Below are 24,099 nucleotides of genomic sequence, written 5' to 3'. Positions count from 1 at the left end.
AGCTACAGAAACACTTTACAAATTTGTTATTAGTTACTAAATGCAGTACTGCAGACACCTGCGTCAGTGGTTGGCTCGCACTTGTGCAAGCAGAGAAGGCTGCAATGTCCAGGACTGTCACCATTACTTTAGGAACATGCTGCTTTTGGATGCTGTGTCTTACTTCAGGCCAGGGTTACATTAAGCTGTAGAAAGTGCTTAAAGATTACTTGCTATCCAATTTTGAGCTCTTATCTGCTTTGAGGGGTTGATTAGGCAGAAGTTGTGCAGGCGGGTATGTGACCGTTTGCTTCCACTTTCATATCTCTCTGCAGCGTAACAAATCTTTATGCAGCCCTATTCAAGTTTGATGGGCAAGTTTTACCAAAGCATCATCAATAACTTTTTTTTAATGGAAAAAATACTTTTTATAGTGTTGGAGAGAACATCAGAGTGACTAATGTGGTGCATCACCATTCCGATGCTTGAGCTCAATATTAGTTCCCCTAGTTCCTTGTCTGGGCTTGCCTTAGTCCTCATTCTGCGAAGCCACTTATTTTACACATAGATGGACTCTAGTAGAATTTCATTGCTGAAGACATCGGAGTAAATAAGCATTGTGGGACAAGTTAAATGCAGAGCTCTAACCAAAGCTGAAGACTTTGGTGTGATCAGAACTCTTCTGGATGTGTATTCTTTCTTAAATAGGAAACACCTGCTATCCTCCAGAAGTGAAGATTTATTTGTACCTATGTAGTTTCAGCTACTGCTGTCGGTGCTAGTGTTTACAGCTGTTTTTGCTAAGGGATTTCAGACCTTAAGCATGTTGCATCCCTAAGGTCAGTTCCAAGCCTTTCATCTGCTGTGTTTTAAGAGCTATATGAATTACGTAGTACCTACTGAACATGAGGTTTATGCTTTACCAACTTTCCACTTTTATGCTGCATTGCTATGAGTCGAAGCTGCTCTGAGACACTACAGGCACTTCGTTATGAAACAAGATTATCTATGGTGCTTGCCCATTAAACTTGAAAAATTGAGTGAGAGAAATGGATGGAGACCTCTTGAGCTCCTGCTTGCTTTCAGATTGCTTAAGCTTCTGTATGCTTCTTCTGTAAGCAGTGTTATTGTGGTACATAGCTTCTGCTTTGGTTATATCCATAACTACTGGTACATGAATTTAAGAATTGCTGACATACTTTTCTTTATTTCTAGGATTCTTTCTCTGAAGTCACCTCTATTAGTAACCTTGGTGTTGCCAGCAAAGAACTAGTAGTTGAAAGACCTGGTCACATTTCTCTAACTTATACAAGTGGCTCTGTATGCATCGATGCTAATAGAAATAAGACTACTTATAATACCACCATCCACTTCACCTGTTCCAGGGGCACTCTTGTAAGGATAAAAAAACTTTAAATTTTTGCTTTGTTTTTGAAGATTTTTGTCATATAACGTGAAGTTTCTTGAAAGCTTTTTGAGTAGATGCTTTTTCATGGGAGATACTAAAAATGAAGATGAAATGCAAAACTGACTTGGATGCTATATCTGGGCATCTTTCATGATAAATTTAACGTAGTGACTGCAGTCATTAAACTTGTTAGTTTTTAACTAATTGGCAGTGATACTTCAGGCTGGTCTAAGTAGCATGAAAAACAGACCACCTTAAGAGGAAGAATACTGTAAAGTGTATCTGCAGGCTTTGATTCTGCATCTCTGTAGTCTGCAGATTCTGGGTGAGTTCTTAGGTGAAGCAGAATCAGCTAAAGCATTGCGCACTGAAGTTGAGCTTGAGGGGGACTATTAGATTGAAGCTTGCCAAACCTACTGTTTTGTTGATTTATGGAGTTGGAAGTAATCTTCTTAGTAAAGAACGATGACTTGCAGCAGTTACAAACTGTGCAGCATTGCTTTTGTCTGGAAATGCTGAAAGATGTGTATAATTTTCCTGTTAAGGGAGCTAAGATGCTGTTGTCACTTCCTTGACTTTTTCCCCCCAACTCCTCTTTCTGCAATGGAAACTCTCCAGTCCTGAAACTGTCTCCAAGTCTTAGACTGAATCAGGGTCTGGTTATACATGTCTAAAGTCAGTATATTTCTTAAAACTTAATGACATGCTAAGTGTTTAGCTAGACAAAGTGTTCAGTTGTGACTTGCCAGAGAAGGGTGAGGGGGATTGAGATTAAAAATGTGCGTCTAAATCAAATATACGTTTGCAGTGAAGTTTTTTAGAAAAAAGATGTGACTCCTTATAAAGGAGAATCTCAAAGATGAGAATGTGTTTGTTCTTGGTTCTCATTAATTTTGATTCTAGTTTATTCTGTTTCTAGAGTAGCAGCCCACGCTTTATAGCTATTCAGGAATGTGTGGCCACCTTCTTATGGGAAACTGAAGCTGCTTGTCCAATCAAGAAGACGAAAGATGATTCTCAGGTGAGAAAAGAGGAGACAACTGTGAGTCTCTACATGCAGTTTTCTTTAGCGCTCCTGCTTACATCATTTAAATAACTCTTGGGAAAAACAGACTACAGCAAAGTGAAGCAGATCATGATGCTTGGCTTTGTAGTTCCTTCATGCTTTCGTTATGAAGCATCCTTGAAATACATAACGCCTGACCAAAGCATTTCTCAAATGCCCTCTCAAGAGAAAGCAAGTTCCATGACATGGAATACCTCATTCCGTTATAAGGCCACTAGTACAACTGAGAGGTTATGTAAGAACTGTTTGTGTGCCAGTCTGCAGAATGAACCCGACACATTTTTATGCAGAGCTACTCACTTGCTTCTACTTAACAGCTCTCATAAACATTAGTGTGGAAATAGTCCTCCTTTGAAGTTTCCTTGTTCTTTGCTAGCCTGGTAAATGAAGCCTGTTAAATAGCACTTTCATATACTTTGGTATCTTGACATGCTATGAACAACAGCGCTAAAGGATTGAATAAGGAGTTTCTACTGCTGGAACTATAGTCTGAATGGCATAATCAAGTTGTTGCTTTGCATGCAGGATAGCAATATGCATAAATCAATTCTCTGGTTCTTTCTATAAGTGAGATCATGTAGAACTTAACAAAAAAGAGAAGGGGGAAAAATAATATATATATATATATTTTTTTTTTTTTCTTGCAGTCTTGTTCTGTGCGAGATCCAAACAGTGGCTTTTTGTTCAATCTGCAGCCATTAGCTACTGAAAAAGGATATATGGCTAGTGGCATTGGGAAGAACTTCATGGTAAGGATTCTATGCCTATATAGCTGTGCTTTATAGAGGCTGTGGCATTTTTTTCCAGTCTTAGCTAATGAAATGAAGCTTTGATTAAATACTCTTAAGAAATTTTGAATAGGCAAAGTTCTGTGCTTGTGGGCTAGAATTGAAGCGTGATGTGTGTCTGTCCCTCCCACACCACATTTCCGCCCCCCCTCCTCAAAATTAAAAACAATCAAACAAAAAAAAAAACAAAAAAAACCTCTTCAAACCCTCTACCTTCTGGCTCTTGGGAAAGATAAAGTAGCCACACTTTATCTCTAGGCTACAAACAGCTTTCCAATTATAGACTGTTGCATCATGCCAGTCTATCTGCTGAAGCTAAATGAAATGGTGTAAGCCTAGAAAGGGAGTTAGTTTATCTTTATCAGTCATCTTAATCTGACCTGCATGTCTGATTATTCCTAGGCTGTCCACAGTTGCTGTCATAGGGCTTTTTAGTCTAAAAATAAACTTGGTAAACTATATCTGAACATATGGGGGACAGCATGTGGACCCTGTAAGTTGAAGGCTGAGAATATTGCTATTTTTTTATAGCTGGTTGTCTTGCAGTCTAGAATGAGAGGTGAGAGGTGTTTCATACTATTTGGAGTTGTTCTTGAGTGAGTTGTTGATATAGAAATGATTATTCAGGTCTAATCTGTTTAAAAGAATTAATATTAATCTCTTTAAAACAATTAATATAAACACAAATAATTGTTTATGCCCGTGTATCTGTCAAAACTTCTAGCTTAACATTTGTGGGCCCATGCCAGACTGTGGCAAAATCAATGAAGAAACAGTTGCTGGATGTGAAGCTGAAAACATGACATCAGTGAGGATGGTGGAATTGGACAAAACCCTGTATCTGTCTGCTGAAGGGTTTCTAACTCTTACCTACCGAGGGCCTCTGAACGTGCAATCAGGTGAGCTCAGGAAGTATGCACTGGAGTCTCACACTGGCACTGTGCTAGCTTTCTGTAAACTGCCGTTGTAATTCATGTGATAAAATTTACCATGTTTGCCACTAAACTGGTCAGATTTCTCTAATACATCTGCATTTCAAAACTTTTGGAGACATACCAAATGCAACATAAGATACTTTTCATCTACTTAATGAAAAAAAAGTCCTCTTTGCATGGAGAAATTGATAGTTGGATTGGGAAAACAAGCAAAATGACCTGTCTCTTTTCAAAGTGAAGTTGCTGCTTTGAGTTTGTTTCATGAATAACTCTCTAAACTCGTCTAATTGAAAAATCATTTTTCAAATGCAGAACAGTTTAGTATCTCATGTACATTTCTCGAATTCAAGTCTTTAAGTCTGATTTGTCAAAAAAATGTGCATTTAGCTTTTAGATTCTTAGGCTGTCCAATTATACTGAAACTGAGCAGCCATATGTCTGCATATTAAAGCTTAAAGAAGGGTTTTAGGAAAAATAGATTTAAGATGCAGGAGCTTTAGGTGCTTCTGGATGTTGGTCTTCTATACAGATTGCTTTGATGTTTGTTGCTGTTTGTTCAGGTGTGATATTTTAGCACCAATTTTACAGCATAAAACAGGTGATGGTGTTGTCATGTACCTTGTTTTGAAAGTTTCTACAGCTTTGACTACTATGGGATATGTCAGGAACAATGCCAAATTTCCATATGTTGTTTGAATAGCATCTTTTTGTGAGTATTCTTGGTGGTCACTTATATTGGATCAAAGGCAGTTTAGAGATTATAATTATGACGCTGAAATGTGTCAACACATTCTTCTGTCCCATAGAAACTTAGTTGGGGCAGCTAGAAAGAAATCTAATTCATACAATTTAAAAACAAACAAAAACCAAAACAAAACAAAAAAAGGACTTTCAAACAGTGAGATAGAGTTTTCCATGAAGCATTTTTTCACAAAAGCTGCTACAAAACTTTAAAGTTAACAAATTTCTATTCAAATATCTCTGAATGAACCAGTGCTAGATAAGTGTTTTGTTTTACAGGAACATCAGACACATTCACCATTACTTTCATTTGTAATGATTCATATCCTGGGGAACTTAAGTTTGTGCGTGAAGAGATAAACAGTGCACTGAACATCCATGATACTTTCTTTGAGTTTCACACAGCTCTGGCCTGTGCTCCTGCTCCTGTAGATTGCCAGGTTACAGGTAAGTACCTGGAATTCAGATGGGTTCCAAGTAACAAATCTTGGAGGGATAAACTGAATGATAGAGATTGAGCATCTCTTCTGGAGACACTTGGACATCTTCATAGAAATTGTGGAGAGGGAGATGAGCTAATAGTTTGGGAGCAGATTTAACTTGAGAAAATAAGTGGGTGGGGTGTTTTCTTTTTTTTTTTTTCTTTTTTTTTTTTTTTTTTAAAGCTACTGTTGAACATATAGATGTGCATGAGAGGGAGAATACTTACTTTTAAGAAACCCTAATGCTTATTGTGATGCAGTGCTTCTTTAGTCCAATCTTGATGAACAAAATGTGTTAAACTAGTACTTGATGCATACGAAAATGTACTTGTAAACTGTGGATTACCTTGTATCTGTATAAATTGCTTGTTATGGAGGGAATGCTACTGTTCTCTTCTGTAGTGTGACATGTTCTCTAGAAACAGTACTTTCCACTGGATGTCTAATGATACTGTGTAAAATAGACTTTGTGTATTCATCAATGAAACTTTACCATTTCAAACCCACTGTTGCTACAATTATCTAATGATGGTATTTCAACTTGCTGCATGCACTGCTTGTCTTTAGATGCTGCTGGCAATGAGTATGACTTAAGTGACTTGAGCAAAGAAGGGGAGCCATGGATTGCTATAGACACTTCAAAGGATGCAAGGAAGCGAACTTTCTTCTTGAATGTTTGCAAGCCTTTGCCTTATGTGCCTGGATGCCCTGGTAAGCCAAGTGGGAAGTGTTTGGGACTCTTGGTGCAATGCCTTCTAGGTATTGAATGGCATTTCTTGTATCTTGCTGGCTCAGTTGCTGAGCTTGCCATTCATTATACAGTCTATGTAAGGCTCAAATAAAGCACTACAAAATCATATGGAGAGCAGTCCTAATATTAATTGGGACTCCTATGTATTGAGAATGTAGGGACACGTTTGGGGAAAATACAGTGAAGGCAGTACTTGCAAGTATCCTAACCTGTCTGGAAAGAGGGGTGGGGGAGAGAGAGCAAATTAAATGCTGAAGCTTCCTAGCTCAGAAATGGAGCTTCAGTGAAAAATTTGCATGTTCTAATGCAGCTCTGGCTTTAGTTTGTCTGCTGTTCTCTAACTTGCATACTACCTGCATATAACCTGCATAGTGTGTGGGAGCTGGTAAATTAAAGTATAGTTCTAATAAGCACAGTGATTTGGGGGTGGTGACTTATTTTTCCTCAAAGGCTTTAGGCCCGTAATGACTCAAGCTATGCTTCAAGCTCTTCTGTGTTTGCTTGAAGTGTTTGAGCCAGTCTGGTTTTGTTCTCTTGTTCCTGTAGGTGGTGCTATAGGATCCTGTGTGAAATACGCTGATACAAGCAAGAACCTCGGTGTCATTCAGATAAATCCCCAGGCTGCCACTGATGGGTCATTAAGCATTATTTACTTGAATGGAGACACGTGCAAAGATAATCAGCGTTATTCTACACGTATAATCTTCCAATGTGATCAAACGATGGTAACTTTCAGTGCCAATAGCTATTCTTAAGGACTTAAGAGTGTGGACTTACTGTATCATAGTTTTATTTTTCCCTGGAATTGAGGGTTGTTTTAGCAACCAGTATCTTATTCGTAGGCTTTCTTTCGTCTTTTCTTGCAACCACTTTCCTGAGCACTTCAAACACACCGTTAACTTTATATAGTGGGATTCTACTATCCACCAAAAGCAGTGCTATATTCAAAATGAGTACTGAAACTTGCTGATAAGATTTTAAATTGCACAAATACTTAAAAAGACTCATCTCTCTTTAAACTTGCTGTGTAATTGCTAGTAAGCTTTATGTTGCCTCTCTGTAGGGATCCCCAGTGTTTGAGCAAGAAGACGACTGTGAGTATGTATTTGTCTGGAGAACCTTAGCAGCTTGTCCTGTTCACAAAGCAGAAGGTGAGTGTATTTTGCTTTAAAATATAAAGCAAATCTGTACAATAAATACTTAATGAAACTAGGTTTTCTTGCTCTGCAAATCCTTCTGAAAAGATGCTGGCTTCTGAAGGATTTTCTTTTCTGGATCTTTGTAAATTGGAACTGCACATCTAACTTTCAAATACATTTAGGAGGCTAAGGCAAATAAATTTTCCTGTCTGTGAAAGACGAAAGCATTAGTGCTGTCTCACCAAAACACAGTGCTGCTTTGGGAAACGACAGGCAAACTTTAGTGGCTTGTAAATCTTGCCAAGCATTAAGTTTTATGAAGATGAGCTTAAACCTATACCTCTTGGTCACCTCCCTATTTGCTTCTGGAGGGGTTGTAGTGTCAACTTAATCCTTATTAGATGATAGAGATAAAAGGGGAAAGTGTCAACTGGAATTTATCGCTGACCCTAGGACATGCAAGAGGGAATCAGTTGGCTCTTACCTGCACATTTAACATCCCATCTGTCTTCTGCCTTTGCAAGCTTTGTTTTGGTTTGCAATTCTTAGTTTATACCGTATTTCAAACTATCAAGACTTCCTGTGAGGTATCTGTGTCAGAAGTCCCGTCAGTGTTCTTAAGTGGCATAGGAGAAATACTTGCAAACTACTGCTCTGCAGCATGTGCTTACTGTGCAGGTTGAATGTAGAGTTGAGATTTTGAGGAAACGGAGTCCGGACTCTTACTTGCTACTCTCTTATTAGGTAATCTGAGCGAAGCGTAGTAACTCTGTGATACAGTCTGGTGGTTTTAAGAGCTTCAAAATACTGAACCAAGGGTCACTTTAAAACTGAAGGCTAGATAGGTAGCAAATTACTGCCGTATATCAGACTGACCCTTGAAATTAGAACTTCCCCAAAGCTTTTTCTGTACACATCTTATGCTCTTAAGTTGTAGCTGACAATTCATATGATCAATTATTTGTTAACTCAGCAGACTTTGTAACAGTTAAAGGAGGATACAAGACTTGCATCAAGCACAAATTTTGCTTCTGTCCTGTGACCTCACTGTTCTTTCCAGATGATTAAGTAAGTGCTGATCTTGGCCTCTCTGAAGGAAGAACCTATGAGGCCAGCTTGAGACAATTTTTGAACTACAGTGTAACTTTTTGCCTCTTATTTTAGTGGCAATTATAAAAGAAATGCTTCATTTGTAGCTTAAGTCTCATTATTCTAGATCTTAATTACTTCCTCAATCTACTTAGCTGGACTAAATGAGTTCTCCAGTGTCATGCCTCTGAAGTGCTGACTAATGTTTCCTTTTTTTGTGGTCTTAGTCATGTTAGGAAGCCTTTGTTTTCCAAGCATACACAGCATGGCTTGTTAGATACTAAATTATTATCCTTAAATTCCTTTTCTTTTAAAGGAGATAATTGCCAGGTGAAAGATCCAAGGTATGGCCATGTTTATAATCTGAAGCCACTTTCCAATAAGGACATAAAAGTGAGTACAGGCGAGTATGACTACTACTTCAGAGTCTGTGGGGAGATAACAGAACCGTGCAGCCCAGGCATTCCTGCGGTATCATCGTGCCAAGTAAAGAAGATGGACAGTACGTTCAGAAAAGTCGCAGGTACGGCACGTGAATTTGAGAAGGAATTTGAAGACAGGGAGGATGGGCCTCATATAATACAGTACCTTCAGCTACACCCTTGTTCATCTCGCATATATTGCGTGTAATAAGTGTTATGGCAGTCCTTGTAACCCTGCTGCCAGATGCGTTGTTATGTGCATAGACTGGATTAGCGATTTACCTTGTGGTGTGTGTATGTTTTCCTTTTTACTTTTAGGATTGCATACAGATAAGCTGACTTTCAAAAATGGTTTAATAATGATAAATTATACTAGTGGAGAGAAATGTCATAAGATATACGAACGCTCAACGGCCATATTATTCTACTGTGACAAGACTACATCGGAGGTTAGTTTCAGACATGCTTATCTGTATGTACTGTCTTAGTGTTGCCCTTTCTTTAACGTGTGGGAGCGTGAGGTGAAGAACTTGAATTTGCTTCCTCCAGGGACTGCCTAATCATTTATTAATTTGGCTGTAGATGGAAAGTTCATGTGAGATAATGGAATCATCAGCAAATGGTAGTTTGAATTGCCTGTTTGAATTACTTTCCTCATTCCCTGGGAATGCTGTGGCATGCCCTTCCTTTAAGGGATGACTAGAATTAGCAAAACTCTCTTTAAATGTTATGAAAGGGATGTTCTCACAGGAATAAGAGCAGTCCCTTTGCAAAAACTACAAGGTAGGGGGATGAATCTGCAAGAAAATAGGTATTGCATGGCCAGAACAAAATCAGACAGTTACTCATCTCTTTTAATAGCTTTTTCTGTTCATGTGCTTTCCTTCCTGTTTTTAATGATGTGGAGGGTTACCCTTGCTCTTGCATACACTCCCCTGGGTTACCCTGCCTGAACCACGGAGGAGGCAGTGACTCCTAATGGTTGCTCTGTTACTTGAAGCATGCATAGGACTCAACCCAGGTTTGGAAGAAGCTGCATGCTTGGTTGGTCAGGCATAGTACATCTCTAAGTAAATACAAATTCTTGATAGCTTCTATATGTCTGAGAAATTTCTTTCTAATTTTTATTTCAGCCAGTCTTCTTGAAGGAAACTCCAGACTGCACGTACATGTTTGAATGGCACACACAATATGCCTGCCCACCTGTCAAATCTACTGAATGTTCTTACAAGTAAGTCCAGCTTCTGCCAATAAAATGGGGACTATATGGTGACAAAAATGTCTTACTGCAATTCAGTGCAAAGCTGTCACTTTGGCTTTTGTTTTAATGTAACTGATTGCCAACTCACCTAGTATTTCAATGCTAATATATTTTAAATGTCTTTTTATAATGCAAATCTAACTTCACCAAACACATGCTCTGGTCTCTAGAAGATAATCAAAGATGAAGTGAGCATGGGTTTATTTGTGGTTGAACTTTGAATGTTTGTTGCAGATGTCTAGTTACTATTTAACTATTTCAAACAAGAATACTATTGGTGTTTGCCTGGAACTTTCATCCAACAAAGTTATGCTGGAGAGAAGGCTATTTGCTGTTGTCAAGACCAAGTATTAGCTCATTAAGGTTTAAGTAGGCAGGGTCAAATGCAACTAACAACTGTCTAGATATGGTGAATAAGCTTCTACCCTGTAGTAAAACAATTTACTATAACTGTATTTGTGCTTGGTGTGCACTAAAAGACTGCATGCCTCAGTGACAAGTTGAAATTCCTCTCACATTGCACATGGACATGTCACTAGCATGGCTGATGTGCAGTGATTTATCTTTACACTGAGTTTGAGGTTTGTGGCCGCTTCTCCATGGTACTTTGCTTGTAGGGTTACTGTGTTTAGCTATTGGGAGTTACAATGCTTAAGCTACTAGATTTTAGAGACTTTTAAATGCTTTCTTGTTTAAATTGTTTACTGTCCTCCTTACAGGGACGATGAAGGAAACTTCTATGATCTTTCATCTCTGACACGGCATAGAGAGAATTGGGAAGCTACCACTCTAGCTTCTTCTACGCATAAATACTACATTAATGTCTGCACACCCTTAGTGCCATATGATGCTACACGTAAGAGCAAACTAAAAATATATTCTAGCTGTGGTTAGAGGAGTGAGTAGTAGTACACAAGCACTGAAGGTATGGTTTAGAGGGTTGCTTGAAGATAGTCATGATAACCGAAATAATTTCATTCTTGGCAAGAAAGCTGTAACACCTGGAGTTGATTTATTTGTTTATCTGCATAGGTTCCTGTCCTTCTGATGCTGCTGCCTCTATTATGGATGGTGCAAAATGTATAAGTCTTGGGGAAGTGGCTGATGGTCCCCAGTGGGAAAATGGCATTTCTGTTCTGAAATACATTAACGGAGAGCAGTGCCCGGATAAAATTCGCAAGAAAACAACAATATTGCGCCTCAAGTGTGATGAAGACAGAATTGTAAGTGAGGTCCTGCTGGCAGGATTTTTGTCTTTTCATGAGTTGTGTATATGGGCAGAATGCTGGACAGAAATTGTATGCATTTCCAAACCACATTTCCTGTAAGTGGAAGGGAGAGAGACTTATGAGTGGGGTTTGGGGTAGAGGTTATGAACTTTAGCAGCTGAGCAGTTTTTAAGAGATCATGTGGATAAGATCTGTAACAGCTGACTGCATACTTGAAAAAGCTTCCAATCTGTCAATCTGTTTCAAAAGTGAATGTATTGCAGGCTAGGGAGTGTTTAGAAAAAATAAATAATGCTTTTGCCCATGTAGTTTTTAAACTCTTGGCTACACATCTGTGTCTTGACATTATATAACCTGTTCGGCAGCATGTCTTGCCCTCGCCTGTGGGGGTCTTCTGTTGTCCAAGTATACTGTCTTTAACTCTTTCATAGTTCCTGATGATAGTTCTGTGCTGCCCTGTATGTATGAAACTGCCTGCTGTTTGAACTGAAGTAAGCTAAAAGCTCAGATAACCCCCTGTGACATGAAGTCTTACAGTATTACTGTATGGAGATGTAACTCTCCATTGTTTCATATTTAGGAATCAAAACCAGAGCTCATAACGGCCATTGAGGATTGTGAATATACCTTCCTATGGTTCACGGCTGCTGCGTGTCCTCTTAAAAGCAACGTGCAGAATGACTGCCGGGTAACCAATCCTGCAACAGGTAAGGGGAAGGCACAGGAATCTTATGCGCAGAGGAAGCTGCGGAGAGCAGCGCGGCTGCCTTTTGCTCTCTTGAGGGGCCTAGAGAAAGGCAATGTGGCAGTCTTCTGTGGACAGTGACTAACAAGCTGGTGGGCAGAAACATCCTGTAAGGTACTGCTGTGGTGCCCTTAAATGAATGGTCTGCACAAAGTTTGCTATAGAGCTGTTCTGAATCTAGTCTTTGCCCCAGTAGAAGGCTAAACAGTTAAGAACTCTTACATTAGCAGACAAGAAAGGTTGGTTGACTTTCCTACTAAGTGAAGTTTTTTTTAAAAACAAAGAAATCTTGACTTTGAATATGCAAGAAGATTGAGTTATTGCCTAATCTGCCTACAGGCCACCTCTTTGATTTGATGTCACTGAAGCGAGAGTCTGGCTACACAATTTATGATTCACACAACAGAAGAATCGAGCTGAATGTGTGCGCTGAAACTAATAGTTTGTGTGCTAATGGAGCTGGTAAGCATCTCGCCCTCTCTGGTTCTGTAGTCACAGGCTATCTGGGGAGCTATTTACGCTGAAGTAAAATGTAAGGGAGGCAAGTTTTACTGAAAACACGGAAAGTGAAGAAAACAGTTGTGTGGCTGAATCAACTGAGAAATCTTAAACTGTATAAGGAGTGGAGTAATTAATACTTTATTACATGCTTAAGTGGGCCCTCTTCCTGGCCAGTTTCTGTGATCTGGAGGAGTGTTCATATGGACCACGGAGACAAGAATGCAAACCCTTCTGTTATATCTTTCTGGCTGCTATCACAAGGGGAGTAGGCTTGAGGGGGCTGAGGGCAAAAACATTAATGCATGGCAATCTATTGCTGTAATGCATCTATGTTCTGGCTTGTCTTCATGGTTTAACCCCCCTGCAAACTCTTACAGGTTAATATTTTGTTTTGGTCATTTTCTGAAACTTCACTAGAGCTAACTTGTATTTTATTTTTTTTTGCGGGTCATGGCAGATTAGAGGGTCCTTAAGCATCTTTAAGTGCCAAGATAAGACTATGCCATGAATTTGCAAGATTATATTCTGCATATTAACAAGAAAATACTGTATTCTTGGAAGGCAACTTAATAAAACTATAAAACTAATAATCTTGATTGAAGATTAGCATTAATCCCCTAGCTTTCAGAGATGTGGTAACATGAAGTTATGCTTTGTTGTTGCCTCAATGTGTATAGCTTATAGAATGTATAGCATGTACTTCCCTGGTTAAGAATGTGTTGAAGATGGTGTTTGGACTGTGTTTTAATGCAGCTCACCTTGATAGTTATACCGGACTGTGTGAACCATCATTTAGGAAAGTGAATGGAGATCAAATCTTAACTTTGCTTCCTTTTGGAAGTGGAGGGGTTTCTTAGGAGGAAGATAGGGAAGACATTCCTACAATTCACACAGGTCACTTTATCTGTACTATGTAAAGAAATATTATAGAAAAAATTGGTCACTTGTCATAGAGCTATTTACAGTTTATTACTGTGCTAAGTTAGAGGAGAAAATGCAAAGAAGTATTCTATTTGGAAAAACTTGGTTTTGTCCTTCAGACATCTTGTTTCATGCAAAGATCATGCTGGAGAGTAGCTGTTTAGTGTAATCTGGAAGGGTAGGTTGATCTGCTTTGTCTCTTGTTTTGTTTGCACTTCAGGTGTCTGCATCACTGCTGGTTCTAAAGCAATTAATGCAGGAAAACTAAGTAAAACTTTAGCTTATGAAGATCAAGTGTTAAAGCTTGTTTATGAAGATGGAGATCCTTGCCCTGCAGACCCTCAATTGAAGTATAAAAGCTATTTCAGCTTTGTTTGCAAGTCTGATGCAGAAGATAGCTCACCTGTTTTTCTCTCCTTTGACGAGCAGACATGCACTAATTTCTTCTCGTGGCATACTTCCTTGGCTTGTGAAGAAGAGGTAAGAATTACCTCTAGGAGACGTTGATTGTGGGATTGTTTCCAGTGGTTTAAGCATAGTTGCAGTGTGTGTTTTAAAGTCATTGAGAGACAAGCCACTTTCTGTAGCAGCGGAGCCAAATGAATAGAAAGTTCTCCATTCTTTTCTTTACTGGGACTTCTACAGCAGAGATGAACAATATTTATCAAACTTCTTGCGAACATGGTGAGCAAATCAAAGCATTAACCCTTGAATCAACACTTCTGCGCAATAGCTTCTCAGAAACTGCAGTACTCAAGCCAGCAGCTTGCAATGCAGTAACTTTACAGTGTTATAACCACAAGCTTGGTTATTGGAGATGGTCCCCTGATGTGCTGGCGGGTAGAAGAGAAATGGAAAGCAACTGTCAACTGTATGCTGGAGGCTGCCTGCTAAAGCTTTTACTCTTGGTGTTGTTTTGATATGAACTCTATTCCATAAGTATGTTTTTAAGAGCTAGACTCTCATATGCAGCTTGTGGGTGCTTGGTATCTGTAGCCAAAGCAAAATTGCAAATGCTACTTTGCTTGAGTCAAATTTGAGACTTAAATGCAACCACACTTTTCCCTCCATGAAGGAGAACATGTTTGTCTCTAAAGTGCAATGAAACCTGCATTTTTTGTAGGTGAAGTGCTCAGTGTTGAATGGGAGTTCTGTTATTGACCTGTCTCCTCTGATCCATCGCACTGGATATTATGAGGCATTTGTGGATGAAGCTGCAATGGATGCTTCTCCAGACTTCTACATCAATATTTGTGAGCCTCTCAATCCTATCAAAGATGTTGATTGCCCACCTGGAGCAGCCGTTTGTATGGTTCCTGTTAGTGGACCACCAATAGTAAGTATTATGCCTGGAAACGTTCAAACATAAACTTATCTGCTAGTTTAAAACAATTTCCTTGCCCAGCAACCTCATCTGATCTGGAGGCTTAGCAACAGGAGAAATAAATGAGGAGAAATAAATTAAAACTTACTTTGTAGAATTCCCTTTCATCATTTTTTCTCTAATAAGAAGTATTTATGTACCCTGAAACTCTGTGATTTTTTTGGGGGGGAGATGGAAGATTTAATGGTATTGCAGATATGTGTTTAATGCATACAATGACAAATATTAAAAAAAAAAAAAGCCTCTAAAAAAAACTATAGAAAATTTTCACTTAAGGATTTATGCCAAGGAAGCAAAAAGCCTCTTAATTTGCCATTCTTAGGTGCAGAAGTTATATGGTCAATTCCATGATAGCTTGTCAGACCTATGAAGGAGGGAAAGCCCTAGCATGCTCTGAAGTGCATTTAGTACTTTCACGTAAAGTCTCAGCTGCATGAATAACAAACCTCTGATAGAGTATTGGGCTGTGTGTTTGTTTTACCTTGGGAGATGCTATAGACTTGTACCTTTTGAAGTCTTTGGAGGTGTTAGATGTGCACAAAAAATGGATTGGGTTTTCTATGTACTTCTACATTGAGCTATAGAACTTTCTCTGTTACTTAATACCACATTATATTCAAGTAGTAGTTAGCTGTTTTGATCCATTGTTTTTAAAAAATACCATCAGTAAGAGACAGAATGTCCCTGGCTTATGTCAAGCTTAAGGGTTGTTTTGACCTGTTCAGTATCTGGTTTGATAGAACTGAAATATAGCTCTTCTTTGGATATAGAGGATGTAGCTTCCAAAGGTGCATTGTATCCATGCTCCTGTGCATGCTGAACAGGCACATCTCTGGATTGATCGGAAGCTTTGGGTTGCCTTGGAATCTAGTAGTTCATCTGTTTTTAATGCATATTTTTGCTTGTGTGTAGGATATTGGTCGTGTAACTGAAGCTCCCAAGATAAAGGAGGCAGTGAATGAAGTTTATATCACTTACAACAGTACCACTCCTTGCCAGTTAAATGACAAATTGAACTATACTTCTCTCATTGTGTTTCACTGCCGCCAAGGAACTAATCTGGTAAGATAGATACCTATGAAAAGTACTTGTTGTACTAGTTGTGATACTGAGTTGGCAAATTAACTGTCTCATTAGTGAAATCTAATCTCAGCAATAAATGAGGTTAATTTTTTAAAATAAAGATATCCACACAATAAAACCTAATGACTCTTGCTATGATACTTGGTAACAGGGCAAGCCAAAGATGATAAGGAAACTTGACTGCAATTTTGTGTTTGAATGGGAAACTCCAGTTGTGTGTCCTGACCAAGTGAAAACTTCTGGCTGCTCTGTGACTGATGAGCAATTACACTACACTTTCAACTTAACCAGCCTTTCTGGGAGATCGTATAAGGTAATGCATTCTGGTGGAATGAGTGTACTGTTCATCACTATTGACATTGTGAAGCTGAAGCAGAGGGCTCGACATCTTCTCTGGGGCGTGGAAGGAGGCTCAGGAAGATAACTGCAGCTGCAGTTGGTATTCATATTTGTTTGCCCTCTAGTGGAGGAAAAGCTGTGGAGGAGGCTAGCTTTTTTTAGTTTTGAGGTGATTTGATCTCTTGATGGGGGAGGAGAGTGGAATTCTTTGTGAGGCAGAATCTTGGCCTTAAGTGTGGCAAAGTTCTGCTGTGAGCAGGTTATACCCTTGGCCCTACAGGTATACTTAGTCTGTAGCTTTATCGTATTAATGAAAGTAAACCTTGCAAAATTACTCCTGATTTTTCTGCCTGCAATTCTCAAATATTGTATGAGGTTTAGTTCATTAAGCTCTTAGGTAATACTTTATGGAGCCCTGTAAAAGGCTGTCTTGTTCATAAAGGCTGTCTTGTTCATGATGCTTCTAGGTGCCTGCACAGGTGCTTCCCGGATTCAGCAGCTACCACATTGGTGTGTGCAGCAAGGCTGCGGACACGGGGAAGTGCAAAGATGGGGCTGTCTGCCTGGTCTCGGGAAATGGCGTGTCATCCTTTGGAAGTGTGAAAGAAATGAAAATGGACTACAACCATCAGGATGAAACAGTCATCTTGCAGTATGTAGGCGGTGACACGTGCCCTCCAGGTGAGATCCAGCAGATCCACTACTTACAGTAAAGACTTGTTAGCTTTCTTATCCTTGAATCTGCTTCTCTCCTATTGTTGCAAATCTCTATTGGTTTTGCACACCTAAATAAAAATGTGTAGTCCTGCTAAATCAGATGCATTGTTTTAATCTGCATCTCAACAAGTCTATGCTAAAAGGAAATACAGCTTTTCTGTGGGGTGATCATAACTGTGTTACTACATCCTAACATAAAATTCCATGTTTTGGTGTTTCTGTTACTACATCCTAACATAAAATTCCATGTTTTGGTGTTTCTGTTCTCTGCCTGTGCCTCATGACTCTTCTTAAATAGTATAAAAGTGAATGCTTCAGATGCGGTCATGATTCTGGACATGTCTGGTTTTCCACTACATACTACTAAGTGATGTACCCCTTTTTCCTCAGTGACTGAAAAAGGAGAGCTTTGTGTCTTCCCCTTCAAGTACAAAGGGAAGAATTATGAGGAATGTATTACAGAAGAGAAGACTAGACCGTGGTGCTCTACAACTGAGAACTACCTGGGAGATGAAAAGTGGGGATTTTGTGGCAGTGGTAAGAGCTAATGATCCAAGTTAATACTGCATTAGCTGTTAGCTGTTGGGGCAAAAGACCCCCAGTATAATGTGACAGCAGGAAGGGTGAGGGTGGGCAAGGCAAGGGGATGTTTGGGGCAAATTTGTCTTTACCCAGGTAGATGAACAATGTAAAAGGAAGCCTTTAGAAATTGATGTTTTAAATAAGTGGCAAATACTCTGCGTCAATGGAGGTATTCATCTTGGAAGGAAAAGTTGCACAACTTTCTAAAAGGTTATAAATTTAACCTATGGGAGACAACTGCTGTGTCTACCCATTTAGGTCTCACCTATATAAAACAATACCCAATTAAAACTTAGGCTTATATCTTAGTTTTACAACACTAAAATCTGTGTATGCCTGAAAACCTCTTATTTTTTTTTTCCACCTCTCCTGTAGCTACTGGAAAAAGGGAATCTACCATTATCTTCAGGTGTGATGAGAGTGCTGGCATTGGGAGTCCTCGCCTTATGAGCGAGACACTTGGCTGTGCTGTGACATTTGAATGGAGGACACAGGCTGTCTGTCCTCCTAAGAAGATGGAGTGCAAGTTTGTCCATAAACACAGAACTTATGACTTGAGAATGCTCTCTTCCCTGACAGGATCTTGGATCTTTTTCCACAATGGAAACTCGTGAGTAACTCCCAGTTTGCTAATCAATATAACTGATGGCACAGTGCTTCTGTTGGGTCCCTATTCAGGGCCTTAAACCTTTCAGTTGAAGTTGCTGTCAGAGTGTGGAAATTGTCAATGTTTAATATTGTAAGTAGCTATACAGAAAATAAAGGAACTGCTTTATTTGAAGAGTGGACGTTTATGGTCTTGATCAAGCTTTACAAGCTTCTTGAAGGCTTTCTGTTTAAACTGCTCTCTTACTGAAGTAATTTCACAGTATAAATGCATTTTTTTTTTTTATTTGTAACCAGGCTGAACATAAATCTGGACTCCCTTTTGAGGTTGACTCATACTTTAAATAAAAATCTTACACCTTTAATTAGGTCTTGTTTCTTCTGCTGTGAAAGACTAAAAAACCACATTTTTGGCAGGAAAAAAAGCATGCCAGTATCAAATTGGAGAAAAACATAAAGGGCAGGCAGTCACCTTCTCCCCCACTAAAGGAGCAGAAACAAACTGGCAAGGATGATATGGTAGCTAATATCATAATCTTGGTAAACTGTGGGATGACAAGGCTTGTTCACAGCCTCACTTGCAGTTTTACCTCTTGTAAAAACTAAGCGAAGGACACGCATGCAAGTGCTGCAGGCTTTATAGCTGAACAAAACTTTTGGGTGTCTTTAAACTCAGTTCCAACTTCCAGCTGCCCTAGATCAGAACTAACTAGTGAATTAATCCAGTGTATTATCTTTTTTATTTTAAAATGATAATGAAAATATTTTTTCTGAACCTTAGCATGTGTGTTGTTTGTTCAGCAACTTGATTTAATTTTCTTTAAATCTAACAAGCTTCCAGTTAGGAAGGTATATAGTTTATATTTCATCTTGTCAGTTTAGCCTAAACTGATTAAAAAGATGTTTTCTCCATCATGTTTCCCTTTCTATAGGTACTACATAAATCTTTGTCAGAGGGTGCATGAAGGACCCCCAGGCTGCCCTGAAAGAGCCAGTATTTGTAGGAAAAGCAGCAGTGGAGATGTTAAAGTGCTTGGGCTTGTTCATACACAGAAACTGAATGTGACAGGTATAGTTACTTATGCCTATATAAAGATGTGAAATGGCCAAATATGATAGCCTAGTTATAGTGATTATCATTATATAAAAACTTTACAGAAATTCTGAAATATTTCTTCAAGTAAAACTATTACACATAATGAAAAGAAAAAAAACACTGTTATTTATAAATCAGGTGAACACATTAAGCAAGAATTATGGTTAAGCAGGTGAATAGTGGGAGTGAGAATTATTTTTGTTCAACCTATTTTGAAAGACCTGTTGTGTCTCCTGAGCTTTTCTACTAAAAAGCAATATGTGGGGGAGGTGATTAATCAACTTCATCCTTCAGAAAAGGAGCAAACCCCTTCAAGTTTTTTAAGACTCTTTTAACAATTGCTATTAAAATTGCAAAAATAAGTAGTTTTGTTCTTAGAAAACAATGGAATGTAGTGAATGTGTTTATTACCTAACTTTTTTATAAATATAACTTATTCATTCTTAATATTTCAAAATAACTTCATAAATTTAATTTTGGCTATGCCCATACTGGTGACATGAACATGGTGCTATGTGAATGCAAAGGATCTGGTTGAGGAGAAGTTTTCACATGGTCATCAGTAAAAACCTCAAACTTATCAAAGTGCTCTAACTGATGCATGGTTTATGAAAAAGTATCAGAAGTTAATATTAAGTAATGAGATCTGAAGAATGAACAAATGGGTTTTGTGACAGCTGTTTACAAAATCCTTGAGTGTCACCATATGTCTTTTCTAGATGATGCGGTGTATATCAGTTATTCTAGTGGGCAGGAATGCTGGAAAAATAAGAAAGTAATGACAGTCATAAAACTGAAGTGTGCAAAAACAGTTGGTATGCCAACGCTACAGAGGTGAGTATCTAATTAGTTTACCTGATCTTTGTAATTTATTTAATTGTACCTCTTTATTAAACTGTAAGTTTCCGTGATGGTGACTGTCTGTTCTGTTGGGCAGCCCCAGAACTGTGAGGTTCTGATTGGTGACTTAAATGCTGCAGTAATGCAGAGGGTCAGGGAGGGTGTGTGGGTTTTTGGGGTTGTGTGTGTGTGTGTGTGTTTTTTTTTTTTTTTCTCTCCCTGTACCCCTTCTGTAAAGAATATGGAAAGGTTGTCAAGATTATCCTGAATAAGCAGATAAATGGATTAGCTTGAAGTGCTTTGAGTTAACGTCTGTAATGAGAAGGAAATGTGCGACTCCTCACTTTCTCCCTACCATAAAATCCTGACTTTATTGAATGACAGTGAACAAGGTGCCTGAAAAGGTCCTGTGTGCCAAGGTTCAAAAGCCGAGTGGAAAAATGGATATACCCTTTCGATCGTTTTGAAACTGGGATGCAGCACATGTACCCAAGGAGTCTGCTGGATAGCACTGTGTCCTCCTCTGCTGTGCTGTTTGTGTTTCTGCTTTAATGCTGGTGTAATGTGTTGTACCAGAGCAAAGGCAACAATGGTGTGGCCCCTATAGGTATCCCATGAAAGTAGTAATATTAGCTTGTCTCTGAAGTGGTGTACAAAGGGCCAAATATTCAGTTGCAGTTTAGACTTAAATTCAGATAGGTCTCTGCCTGAGTTGCGTCTCTTGCCATATTGGAAGTTTTTAGTAAACAATCTGGATGCTGCTTTCTAGTTTATTCTCCATTGCTTCCCATATTCTTCCCAACAAGCAATGTTTCTGAAAGCAGCCTTAGACATGTAGGCATCTGAGCATTGCTTTTCAGAACTTGTCTTTGGTCTATATTTGTAAAACATGCAATATTTAGTTTTTTCACCTGACACTCTCATAAACAGTTTTATTCCATATCTTTTTAGATGGCCTGGAGGGAGGAGGATGGGAAAAGGTTCCACTTCCAAGTTAAAATTGGTAGTGGCTTGGATCTTGTTTTTTTGATATCAGTTACAGTAAACCACTCGTAACACCTTTGTGTAAACTTGCTATCCATAAGCAGTTCAACTAATGCAGCAAAACCCTGCTTCCTTCCTAAACCATTCCAAGCTGTTGGCTTTTCTTTAGTTTTGCTTTGGTGAACTGCATATTGCTTGCAGAATTGGTGAAACTGCACGCAAGGCTCTGCAAATGTCAAAGAACAGTGCTGCAGACTTTAACTAGGTCATGTTTCTCATCCTGGCTATGTAAAAGTACAAAGCATTAATCTGTCAAGAACAGCCTGCTAGGTTGTTAGCTAAAACATTTAGATATTTAAATATTTAGATAAAATCCTCTGGACTGACTTCTGGAAGTCTAAGTGAGGAGCTTGTTCCTGGCTTGTGTTCAAGATTGTTGGGCCAAGTTGGTTTAAGGTGTTAGACTTGTAGAAAAGATCAGTGCAGCTCTTCTGTCAGCAGCCTCTTTTAGTGTGTTAACTACTCAGCTTGCTCACTGAAAATGCTTAAACAGGAGACTGTTACCATTTCCCAGACCAATGTGCTATGTCTGTTTGCTTGGCAGGATTGATGAAGAAAACTGCGTTTACTACATCACTTGGGACACACGTGCTGCTTGTGCTGTTACGCCGCAGGAGGTGGAGGTAGTGAATGGAACAGTTATTCATCCTGTAACCGGGAAGAACTTTTCTTTGGGGGATGTTTATTACAAGTAAGTAAAATAAATGAAAACCTTAGAATAGAATTCTACTGTGGGAAAAGAATCCTTGGTGTGACTGCTTTAAGTTGCCTTAACCACCCCTTGTTGTCCTGTGGAAATCCCACTGAATTTCCTGTCAGACTTGTACCTATGTTGGGCTTAAGGGCTTGGTGAAGGTTGTACAGCTTGCTGCTGGAATTGAAAGCCCTGGGCCTGTCAGGGGTACGTGAGTCAGTCCAAACCTGCGAGCACGCTGTCTTGATGGCAGAACTCTCAGTGGTGGAGGCTGAGTGGGTCACTGCTCTCTTCAGAGTGCATAGAGATCAGTTCAGTACCAAAGACCCTCATTTGCACCTACACTGCTCATTGGCCTTTTGTGTAGCTTCTTCCTTCCTGCCCAGCAGATCCATGTGGAGGCTCCAAAAAAGCCTCAAAAGAGAGGAAGGATAGCTCGGAAGAAATGTTTAAGTGTGCATGACTGCAGGGGCGCGGAAGGACCAACAGTTAACACTCTGCATAACATGTTGCACACAATTCTGTTGCAGAGAATTTTGCTCTATTTAAAACTAATATTTTACGGAGGGAAAATCTCCCGCGCCCCATTGCTATGGGAGGAATGAATGTGGGATCGGTTAAGTAAGCAGAAATGTTGTGAGTAGACTTGCTGTGGAAACATGTTTTGCCTTTAATGCTATAAACATGGAGAGGAACCAAGCAGGTTTGGATGGCGGAGATGAGATCAGGACAAAATGAGAAACTGGGTGTAATGTTTGATGGAAAAACAAACTATATTTGAGCGAGCTCAGCCTTTGAGTAGGAGGTTAGAACAAATAGCTCCTAATCTCTAGGAAACCCTTGTGGTAGACCTTGTCCTATTAGAGAAACTGCTTGTTAGCAGTCAGCAAAAACTATGCTGTGATATTTATCACAGCTCGGCAGTGATTTTTATGGTCCATATGTGAGGTATGTGAAAGCTGCTGAACTGTGCTTGTGTTCCTAGTTGTTTTAATCCTCTGCATGTGGTTAAGCATGCACCTACCGAGGGCAGTATAGCTAGAAATGCTTGCTTTCTGTGCAGTTTAGGAAAATTTAATGCTAGATAATTCTCACCTGTAAGTATTCAGAGTGGAAGTCTCTGTCTTGCTGCTCTTTCGGATCTTGAATCATTTGCTGACTTGTCTGGAATCAGCTAGCAGTAACTGTTACCTTTGTTGCCAGCTTTACCTCTTGGGAATAACCTAACTCTGAGTTAAAACTTCAGGATGGGCCTGCCCCTTGTCCCCACAGGTTGTACACGGCTTCTGGTGACATAAGAACAAATGGTGACAAATATGTATATGAAATTCAACTTTCTGGTATAAGCAATTCAAGCTTCCTGGAGTGCGCTGGAGCAAACATCTGCCAAGTTAAAACTAACGAACGTCGCTTTCGGAAAATTGGTTCTTCCAGGAAAGCTAAATATTATGTTGAAGGTAAGTACTGACTGGTTTTGTTCGATTCTCCAGATGCATGGTGTCATGATTTTTATTATTATTTTTTTTAATACCTACAGTAATCAATTTCTGCAAAAGTACGTAGAATCTGTGTTTCAGGATTTAGGTTTTCTTGTTATACAAGTTCAGTTGCAGAAGTGTCTCTAGAAGCAGATTTGGGTTAATACTTATTAATTCTCTGATAGGAATAAAGAGGAGACCAAGTTGCCTTGCTCTCCAGTTTTTCCTCTGTGCTTGTGCTCGTGTTCCATAAGCAGCACTCTTTTACCTCTTTAGTTTTTCTGCTAAAGAGCATAGTCTATTGTTCTATAGTAACTAATGGGGACCAGTCACATACCTCTATGTAGCATGGTACCATACAGGTAGGGTCATCTACAGAAACTTTAGACATTACTAAGTTGCTATTGCACAACAAATACATGCAAGAATGCAGAGAATAGTAGTTAATTTTCTTTCCACTCTAATGTTGATGAACTGTCCTCAAGGAAGTACTTAACTGCAACATCTTCTTCTCTTTGTAGATGATGATTTGGATGTCATATTTTCTTCAGACTCTAGATGTGGTAAAGATAAGTCAAAGTTTGTTTCTTCAACTATTTTCTTCCACTGCACTCCACGAGCAAAAGAAGGCATCCCTGAATTCCTTCATGAGACAGCAGATTGTCAGTATTTATTTACCTGGTACACATCTGCTGTGTGTCCATTAATGTGAGTAATTAACCTTTTTCTGATAGTGACTTTTGTCAGTATTTGTCAACTAAAGGGCAGCTTTTATTCTT

The 24,099-nt window shown here is 39.1% G+C and overlaps 1 protein-coding gene across 1 annotated transcript in view; it reads left to right on the top strand.

The window, feature by feature from the left end:
* Nucleotides 1–24,099, top strand: part of IGF2R (insulin like growth factor 2 receptor) — a 51,864-nt gene that overhangs the window by 24,254 nt on the left and 3,511 nt on the right. Inside the window, exons 19-45 of the mRNA XM_088533001.1 lie at nucleotides 1,195–1,374; nucleotides 2,307–2,408; nucleotides 3,101–3,202; nucleotides 3,966–4,140; nucleotides 5,197–5,364; nucleotides 5,967–6,110; nucleotides 6,697–6,875; nucleotides 7,214–7,301; nucleotides 8,695–8,901; nucleotides 9,119–9,249; nucleotides 9,934–10,031; nucleotides 10,781–10,917; nucleotides 11,094–11,284; nucleotides 11,871–11,997; nucleotides 12,375–12,497; nucleotides 13,678–13,937; nucleotides 14,581–14,793; nucleotides 15,754–15,903; nucleotides 16,076–16,237; nucleotides 16,731–16,944; nucleotides 17,371–17,517; nucleotides 17,938–18,172; nucleotides 19,101–19,237; nucleotides 19,984–20,098; nucleotides 21,693–21,839; nucleotides 23,115–23,299; nucleotides 23,842–24,028. Coding sequence (XP_088389127.1) covers nucleotides 1,195–1,374; nucleotides 2,307–2,408; nucleotides 3,101–3,202; nucleotides 3,966–4,140; nucleotides 5,197–5,364; nucleotides 5,967–6,110; nucleotides 6,697–6,875; nucleotides 7,214–7,301; nucleotides 8,695–8,901; nucleotides 9,119–9,249; nucleotides 9,934–10,031; nucleotides 10,781–10,917; nucleotides 11,094–11,284; nucleotides 11,871–11,997; nucleotides 12,375–12,497; nucleotides 13,678–13,937; nucleotides 14,581–14,793; nucleotides 15,754–15,903; nucleotides 16,076–16,237; nucleotides 16,731–16,944; nucleotides 17,371–17,517; nucleotides 17,938–18,172; nucleotides 19,101–19,237; nucleotides 19,984–20,098; nucleotides 21,693–21,839; nucleotides 23,115–23,299; nucleotides 23,842–24,028 — 4,304 coding nt within the window. The remainder of the gene's footprint in view (nucleotides 1–1,194; nucleotides 1,375–2,306; nucleotides 2,409–3,100; nucleotides 3,203–3,965; nucleotides 4,141–5,196; nucleotides 5,365–5,966; nucleotides 6,111–6,696; nucleotides 6,876–7,213; nucleotides 7,302–8,694; nucleotides 8,902–9,118; nucleotides 9,250–9,933; nucleotides 10,032–10,780; nucleotides 10,918–11,093; nucleotides 11,285–11,870; nucleotides 11,998–12,374; nucleotides 12,498–13,677; nucleotides 13,938–14,580; nucleotides 14,794–15,753; nucleotides 15,904–16,075; nucleotides 16,238–16,730; nucleotides 16,945–17,370; nucleotides 17,518–17,937; nucleotides 18,173–19,100; nucleotides 19,238–19,983; nucleotides 20,099–21,692; nucleotides 21,840–23,114; nucleotides 23,300–23,841; nucleotides 24,029–24,099) is intronic.

Source organism: Tinamus guttatus, unplaced genomic scaffold (assembly GCF_059628265.1).
Source record: "Tinamus guttatus ecotype Peru unplaced genomic scaffold, ASM5962826v1 Tinamus_guttatus_pri_ptg000473l, whole genome shotgun sequence".
Classification (NCBI taxonomy): Eukaryota; Metazoa; Chordata; class Aves; order Tinamiformes; family Tinamidae; genus Tinamus; species Tinamus guttatus.
Note: the sequence above shows the minus strand (reverse complement) of the source record. Positions and strands in the feature narration are given on the sequence as shown.